The sequence below is a fragment of the Emydura macquarii genome, unplaced genomic scaffold (genome assembly GCF_026122565.2).
Source record: "Emydura macquarii macquarii isolate MOO-44397 ecotype Brisbane River unplaced genomic scaffold, CSIRO-AGI_Emac_v2 contig_253, whole genome shotgun sequence".
NCBI lineage: Eukaryota > Metazoa > Chordata > Testudines > Chelidae > Emydura > Emydura macquarii.
The window spans coordinates 1743-10867 of record NW_027130390.1 but is presented as its reverse complement, the minus strand read 5'-3'; the positions used below and the strand labels follow the sequence as shown (position 1 = coordinate 10867).

General features: G+C 50.5%; 1 protein-coding gene across 1 annotated transcript; it reads left to right on the top strand.

Moving 5' to 3' along the window:
• Positions 1-3126: 3126 nt before the first annotated feature.
• Positions 3127-8842, top strand: LOC137153554 (class II histocompatibility antigen, B-L beta chain-like). Its single transcript, XM_067549041.1, has 6 exons — positions 3127-3218; positions 3365-3634; positions 3870-4139; positions 4232-4519; positions 4898-5002; positions 5373-8842. The coding sequence occupies exons 1-6, from the start codon at positions 3149-3151 to the stop codon at positions 5513-5515; spliced, it is 1146 nt and encodes a 381-aa protein (XP_067405142.1). The 5' UTR covers positions 3127-3148; the 3' UTR covers positions 5516-8842.
• Positions 8843-9125: the final 283 nt, after the last annotated feature.

Sequence of the window (9125 nt, the reverse complement as noted above, 5' to 3'; positions counted from 1 at the left end):
AGTGTTTGAAAGGGCAGGGGTTTGGCACACAGGGACCTCAGCCTTCTCACAGCACGGCAAGCACAGCCTTAAACACCCTGTGAACAGTGCATTACAGATAGAGAAAAGAAGGAAACACAATGAACGCCTCTGAAATATACAGCGTTAAGTGGGGCTTTCATTACCCCACAATCCCGTGTTCCCTTTCCCTTCAGCTGGAGAACGTTTTCAGAAGGAAAAACCCCTTTGTCTGACGGACTCTTGGACACTATCAAAGATGGCACTAACCCCCCTTCTGGGAAAAGGGAAGTTAGCTGAGATATGCTGGAGCTGTTGTTGTAGTTGCTACAGTAAGACCCCATTTCATCCCAGGTCATGTTTGGGATTCAGCTGGAGCTGGGTGGGGTGGTGATGTTACCTGCCTCCCACTCTCTGGCCTGGTCTGATCTCAGGGCGTCTCTCAGGATCAGGATGGTGAAGGCCCAGGGACCCAGGAGATGGTGGAGATGGCAGGCATGGCGTTGATGTTTCCTCCAGTAGCCTCTGTCTGTTCTTCTTTCTCTTCTTTAGCCTTTTCTCACAAAATCTCTTTCTTGAAGGACCCCAAAAGGGCAGTGACGGGTGGAACGACCCAGCCCCTTATATTGTTGTCCGTCAATTCTGCCTAAAGTCCAATGCACTAATTTTGGCTCATGAACTTCCAGCTCCACGTCATCTGGTTTTAACAAGCCTGATTTCAGCACTGTACATGGATTATATCAAAGTGGCCCTTTTGGTTTAGACCAATCCAGTATCTGTGTCTGGTTTCCTTGCACCTTTCCCACCAACATTTGTTATTATAGATTATCAGGATGTTTCATTCGCTTCTTGCAATTAAACTCACAATTAGGTAAATTTGTCGGCCTTGTTAGCACAACACAATCCCTCTCTTATGAACCAGTTCCATGCAGGATCAGACATTTGTTCATAACATCCCAATTACAATAACCGAAAACTTATTTCAGTTTAAGCATTTGGGGGGTGGGGAGAAGTACTTGGTTCTATTTTAAGGATGGTAAATTCCTTATCCTCAAATTGGGATTTATAAATCTTAATTTGATCAAACATTACAAACACAGCATTTGAATTTATAACTCAGTTCCTGTGTAGCAAAAGTGAAACTGAAAACCACTGCTGTGAGATGTTCTCAGATGTTTGTGAACAAGGCAGATCTTATCACTGCCTGGTCTGCATGCCCAGAATCAACAAAGATGGAAAATATCCCCCTTCCCCCTCTCTACCATTCACACAGTTAACGCTGGACATTTCTACAAAGCCTGACAAGTGTGTGCATTAGTGGTCAAGCTTGATCAGCTGGAGAAAAAGTTTAGCCCTGCTGCCATTGCTACTGAAGTGTTTTGCTGCTTTTAAAAGGAAGCAACAAAACAATGTTCTTTTCGAGCAATTTTTGCTTTCATGAGCCAGTCGCAACACCTAAAAATGGTAAAAAAAATTACATGTTTTTTCGTCTATGACAGATCCTGCCCGTCTGTTTTACCGCCAACATTTATGAATTGGTCTCTGTGTCCACTTGGCCCAGCCTGATATTTAAGCTGCGACCCTCGCACCGTGCTGCCCTACATGCGTGAAACAACAACGAGAACCCTTGCACGCTATCACAAAGAGTCGGGTGTTGCAACAGCCCTTGGTTCTGTTGAGTTGAAATTAAATTGACAGTCAGTGCAGTCGCAGGCCTGAATTCAGGTGGTATTCTACTAACGAGAGGGGGAAACATCAGATTTAGCAACGTACCCTGCAACGATGTAAAACAATCTCATACTGTCGCTGTCGTGGTTATTCAGTGGCTGAGGCAAATGAGAGAGAACTTAGCGTGTAAGACACGGCAAAGCCGGCAAGAGATGATGCCGCCTCCCTCCCCCAACAAGGGAAATACAGCTTTTCACAAGCAGCTGATCCAAGGCTTGTCAACTGCCTGTCCTCATTAGTCACCCCCATCCACAGCCCAGCCCCTCTCCCTGTGCCTGTGCCTGCCACCTGCATCCTCCACCCCCAACTAATAGGGTGACAGGCAGCAAGTGTGAAATATCGGGATCGGATGGGGGGCCGATAAGCTCCTAAATCAGAAAAAGCCCCGAGTATCAGGAGGGTCCCTATTAAACCAGGACATCTGGTCACCCTGCACTGTCAGCACGGAGCCAGGGCATTAGGCCTGTGGTTTGAGGGCCAAACACCTGGCCCGCGCTCTGCCTTTACGAGCCACATGGAGAGCTGCTGAATTAGCCAACCCTGCAGTGCAAAAACCAGGGACTGTTTCTTCAGCACCCCCACCCCGCAACGGTGAGCAGGAGCTGGTGCGGTTGGTGGCCTCGGCTGCGAGGACCAGGTTCACCGCCTGCCTCGCTCTTCCCCAGCTGCAGAGGCATCAGCTTCTGACCAGCAGTTCCTCCCCTCTGCTGGGGCCGTGGGCAGTGACTCTGTGAGCGGGGAGGCTGCACCCTGAGAGAGCGGACCACCCCCGGCCAGGCACAGATGCACACATGAGAACTGGCCCGTGCTGTTGGAATACAGGTTAAAGGTGCCCTGAACTGCCTGAGTACAGGACAGACAATTTTCTATTTCAATAAGGACCGTCCCTGGTAACATGAGGGGTTTGGCAGGCCCAGCCGGTGCTGATAACACCAGAGGTTACGGGCCAGAAGCCCTGAGCAGCTGGAATGGCTCCAGCAGCATCACTAAGGCGGCGACAATCCAGCCTCCTGGACTGAAGGACACGACCCATTAAGTCCCGTGTGTCTGGAAAGCCCTGGTCAACGGTAACAATGGCTGGGGGTCGGAACAGCTCAAGATTGCTCTGCTGCACTCAGAGAAAAACCTCCCCATAAAGGAAACACTTGTTATAACAGAGCCAGCAGCAGGAGTTATTCGATCTTTGTTGCATTGCCGGGGGAACGAGGCTTCCTGTGACGCAGTGAGCTGGGCGGGGAGGGGACAGCTGATTTGTCTGCATTGGACTTGGCTCCGCTTGTGCGTCTGGGTTTCCCCTTTCGTGTTTCCTGTCAGAGCAGCAGACAGCTCAGCGCAGGGAAGGGCGGCCGTGCTCCCGCCAGCTGTCTGGGGCCTGGCCCCAGACCCTGCCCCGTAGAGCGACCCTCCTGTCCTCTCCAGGGCGATGGCTCCTCGGGCCAAACCTGTCTCGGTCTCCTTCTGGCTCCTGTATCTCTGCTCCCCTGCCTTGGCTGGTAAGTGACCCCTGGTCTCTCGGATGCCTGGGTCCTATTACCCTATGTCAGCACCTTCCCTCAGGGCTGGGCGCTGTGTGATCCCCTTGCATTGCTGTCCTGGATGCCTGGGTCCCATTAACATCCCGTCTCTCTACTTCCTATAGGAGTTCACCATCTCTCCTATCACCAACTCATCTCCCCGCAGGCAGCCCCCGGCCTGCCCAGGCAACTGAGCGTGGAGCAGATGAACGACCTGGTGATCTCAGCCTACAGTGCTGGCAGGCTGGCTCCCCGCAACGGCTATGCCCCAGAGAATCAAGACAGCCAGCAGTTCTGGAGAACAGGCAGAGCTGATTGTCTAAACTGGGACTCCTGGGTGCAGAACGAGTACCAGGCCCTTGTGCAGGAAGTGAACACCAGCTCCCCAGAAAGGGGTGAGTCCCTGTCCCCCAGCACTCCGCTCGGATCAGGGAGGGTATGGGCGGGCGCTGAAAGGAGGTGGACACGAGAGGGGAGTGATTTCCCTGATACTTAGTTGTTAGAGACGGAGACCTGGGATTCAGGACATCTCGGTTCTATCCCAGCTTTGGGAGAGGAATGGGGGTCTGGAAATCAGGATTCTTGGGTAGCTCCATATCTCAGTGGCTGACACAGCCCCTTTGCCCCCAGAGCCCTACTACCTGCAGATCCTGCACAGCTGTGAGCTGGACGATGGCACCGGAGCCGCCCAAGCCACCACCCGCTATTCCCTCAACGGGGAGGACGTGCTGCAGTACCGGGCCGACCAGAACCGCTGGTTCTCCATGCACCCAGCCGCCTGGCACGTGGCCGAGCGCTGGAACCGCCAAGGAGACATGTTCGCTGCAAGGAAACGCATCATGCCCCATCATTGCAAGTTCTTGATCCAAATCTCTGCGCCTTTCACGGCTCAGAAGACAGGTGACAGCTCGGCCGGTGCCCCTCACTCCCGACCCGCAGCCCCTGCTGTGCCAGTCCCTGTGATTCACGACCCTTTCTCGCCCTCCTCGCAGCCCGGCCCACAGCACATGTGGCCCTCGTCCCAGGGACCCAGGACCGGCCACCCCGACTCGTCTGCCACGTGACGGGCTTCTACCCCCGCGACATCGAGGTGACCTGGGAGCGGGGGGACCGGGGGGGCCAGGGGGAGCAGGTGACCAGCGGGATCCGGCCCAACGCAGACCCCACCTTCCAGGTCCGGGTGTCCATCGAGCTGGGGCAGGAGGGGGTCGGCCCCACGGAGCATGTGTGTGTGGTGAGACACAGCAGTTTGGGGGACGCTTCCCTGAGGGCGACCTGGGGTGAGTACTGGGGGCAGGGCAGGAGGAGCAATGGGGTGACCACTACTGAGGGGGGAAATGGGGGAGATGGATACAATGGGTCGGGGGAGGAGGGAGGTGGGAAATGCAGAGGGGGAGTTTGGGGGGCACCAAGGGATGGGTAGATAGAGAGGTACTGGGGGAGGGTAAGAGGGGGTTGGGGGGGCTCAGAGGTGAGGGGAGGCAGAGAGGGGGATTTCCAGACACATGGACAGACAGGCGGGTGGCGGGGAGGCAGCCTGAGTAGGGGCAGGGAGATGCTAACCCAGGCCCATCGGGATAGGGGGCAGGACCCATGGGAGGGGAGGGGCACAGGGATTTTGGGGGCTCGTAGCTCAGTCTGTCACGGGACATTTCCAGATGCCAAGACCACAGCCCCGGCGGGTCTCCTGGTGATCGTGGCTGGCGCATTCCTCGCTGTGCTGGGAGCCGGGGCCCTGGGCTGCTACCTGTGGAGGAGGAAAAGTGAGTGATGCCCCCACAGAGCACCCCCTAGTGCCCATCCTGCCCCCCCCCACACCTGCCCAATACACCACAATGCCCCCTACTCAGTCCCCACCATCCCCAGTACATCTCCCCAGCCTGAGCACTGTGCCCCTACCTGAGCCACCCTACCCCGCCCCCTGCAGTGCAGAGCCCCCTAATGTGTCTCCCCCCCGAGACGTCCCACCGTCGTGTGAGATCCCTGGAGTCTGTGCTGAGCCCCATCTGGATATAGGAACCGTGGCTGGGGTCCCCGTTGATGCCCTCACACACCCTGGCTGCAGGGGGCAGGAGCGAGCCCTGGGCAGCTGGTCTCCAGGTGAGTCAATTCCTGCTTCGGTTTCTGCTTCAGGGGGCCAGAAGGGGCCGTATCGCCCGGCGCAGACACAGCCAGGGACCCTCAACTCTGCTTCAGACACAACTGAGCCGGCAGGAGGCACCTCATCCACAGCACCTGCTTGCCCGGATGCTGTAGGCCACAGCACTGTGATGTAGGCCTGACACAGAGCAGGCCCGGACCATGGATATGTATTTGAAGCTTAAGGGTTAACCCTCACACTGAGAAAGAATAAAACTAGGCATTATAGATAGGGATGTTCTGGACACATTGATTGTGTCGTGGAAAAGAATCACACAGCTACATTTTAGAGTTGGATCGGGTGCAGCTTTAATTGTGACACACACACACAATCACATAACCATAGCTATGGGGAATACTATAGCCATAGGGAAAACCCTGGTGGCTATAGGGAAGTCAAGCAGCATGTCTGGATGCTGGGCAAATGTACTTCACCTGGCTACCAGATACAAAAGACTTATATAGGGGTTGCTTAGGTTCATTTACATGTTGATCGTATAGTGGAATTTGATTAACAGTTTATACTTAACAGGAAAGACAATCACAATGCACAGTGGGGCACACCAGACGCCCTCACAGGAACACCCAATGAGTCACTTGAGTATACAATCAGGTTTTCAGGGACCCTGGATAACTCCCGAAGATGGGTGGTGACACAATACTTGTTCAAATGATAATTTGTATGAAGTGAGTTTCTGTGGGGCCAGTAAGACAAAGGAGGGCAGGTACTGGTACTTATCAAAACAGGTGAAGTCTGTTCAGACTTCAATTAAGGCTCATAACAGAGACTTGCCTCTTGGGTGTGGTTCAAAGACCTCTTGTGGGATTTTAACATCTTTATCCTAATTTCAGTTGAGGCCTTCTGTTAATGGTTTAGCCTGGGGCTTCTATTTCAGTTTCAGGCTACAACTTCAGGCCAGGCCTTCTATGACCAGTTTCAGACCAGGCATTCTATTAATCAATTTTATGATTAATTCTTTGATTCCACAATCCTCCCTTTTGTACTTCCAGTACAACATAAAAAAGACTTTGATTTGAAAGGGCATAAGCATCTGTGGCCTCTCTTATCCATTACTACTGGGGGGAATTACAACAACATTGAAACAAAACTTTTGCTAAAACACACTTAGGTTTGCCTGTTCCACGAAGCCATTTTCTGTAGTTCAGGTTCAAGCACTTGTCCTGCTATAAATTGTACTTCCACACACCCTCACTCTCATCTAAAGAGTGGTCCAGGCACCTACCCTTCCCGCACACTGACCAGTGGGGCATAGGTCCAGGAGGCCCAGGCTCCAGGTTGGTCTGATGCCTTCTCCACTGGGCATGCTACGGGGAGGCAAGGGAGGCGGTTGTCTGCTTGGACAATCATACCCAAAACTACAGACATGGTTTTCAAGGAGAGACTGGGATAACATATTGTTATACATTATTACAAGGCAAAACATTAGAACTACGTACATATTCAGGTTGCATTACATCAAACGAGACTAACAGGCAGTCAAGACAGTTAGAATATAAGGTCTCCTTGGAGGGTTTTGAATTTTCACAGCAAAACAAAATGTCCATTAATTGCTGGGTTTCTTGGTTGTTTTCTTCTTTTGGTGGTAGAGTCTGCTTACAATGTGAAGCATGAATCCAGTTAAGGTATCTTTGACATTGCACCGCAGTGTTAGTGGCTAGCAGCACTAAATAAGGTCCTTTACACCGAGGTTGCAACACATTCTGTTGTTGGTGGACTTTTACACAGACCCCATTGCCAGGTTGGAGGAGTGGTACAGTTCTGTTGCAGGTGCTGGAAGGGCTTCTTGAACTTGTGAGTAGATAGACTTAACACACTTCATTAATAATTTACAATAGTTCAGTATCACATCATCAGTTAAGTGCAGATCCAATCCTTGTGAGTCTAGTGGTGATCTCATGGATCTGGCCATAAGGATCTCATGTGGAGATGGTCCATGTTTTCTGTTGACAGTATTTCTAAGATATATGAGAGCCATGGGTAAGCCATTTGGCCACTTTAAGCTGATTTCTGCACATAGGTTTTCAATGACTTGTTCTCTGGAGTGGGTCTCTTTATCGCTGTCCAGGATGAGGGGTAACCCAAACCAAGGTATAAATTCTGTCAATAGTTTCTTGGTGACAGTTACTCACATCTGTTTGCTTACAAGGATATGCTTTTACCCATACTGAAAACATATCAATGATGGCTAACACATATTCAAAGTAAATCCATTTGCGAGTTCACAAAGGGTCCCCAAGGAGGCGGTGAAGTTCACAAAGGGACGTTAGGCAAATAGGGAAAGATTCAGGATAAAGAGAACAGGAAAAATTCGGGGCAACCCAATCATGATCAAATCAAATCATGATGACACAAAATCGAAAAATCAAACCACCAAAAACCATGAAATCACACAATGAAATCACAATGAAATCAAATCACGATAACATCCAACATCTCCCCTTTGCTCGTGTGAAGTAATTGCTTAGAGAATGGTTCTCAGCTCCAAGGGCAGGAGAGAAAAAAGATGCTTTTATTTAAAAACCTTTTACAACCCAAATGGCCGGAAATCAGAATAACCCTGAAAAACAGGGGAGTTAACACCCAAAAACAGGAACAAAACAAAGTGTAAAACAAAAATAAAAGAATAATGCGAAAGCTGCTGTCACACTTGCGATATCAAATATAATTATCAATTACATCAAACAAGGAAACTATCTAATATAACAGAATCCATAGACCCAAATGGGAATGGATAAGTATAAAAATGGGGTAAAGAAACCTAGACTTTGGGCTCTTTCTGCAAAGCCCAAGAAGCGCCGTGTCACGACCGACAGAGCCTGGCTACATCCCCATGTCTGAGTCACCTGGATAGTGATTTAGCTTGAGCAACAAAGAGGCTAGTAATTATATCCCTCCTGCAGAACTGTGTGTGTGTGTGTCTTAGGCAATTCCTTTTTCAAATATTTTCTGTATCCATAATAAACACGGCATACTGCCTTGCCCCTTGAATAAGATCCTGCTGTTTATTTCATAAGTGTAACAATGCTGCACAAAGCCGGCTGTGCCAGGACTATCAACCTGTATTGGAGCCACATGAACCACCTGTGGCAAAGGGAAGGCGCTGTGGGGTGGCAGATAAGGTCAAAATTCCTGATGTCGCAGGGTGAGATGTACCTCTCCATCCTGTGCTCCTTCCCACCCTCCAATTACCCTATGCCCCATAGCTCCCCACACCCCCCAAAACCTCCCCCAGTTTCTATTTTCTGTCCCCATGCAGGCGGCACCTCAATCATTCTCCAATGGGGAAGTTTCACCTTCACAAAGTTTTTTATCATAGCCACATCAATGCCTTGGTTTTCTTGGATGCTACCCATGGCTTCTTCTATGCAGCTGTTGAATCTGCGGAAGTGGATGGAGCTCGTCTCCTTGTTTTTGCTTTTTCCCCTTTCATGGTAGGAAATTAACTCTGTTTTGTACATTTAAAATACATATGCTACATTGTATGTACATAAAATGGTTAAAAAGTCTTTATTAACTCATGTTGCTTTGTTGTTTCTCATAATGTGTTGCTTTCGATGCTCATTCTGGCTGAAAGCCTTGCTCATGTGACAGATTGAGTAATTCTGCGGCTGGCTTCTGTTGAAATGCTTGGTCATGTTCCCACACCATATCTCTTTCCATTGCTTTCAGAGCGACTCACTAGTTCCAAACCTCTTGGTTCCCCTGCTGATTCCACCAAACTGCCT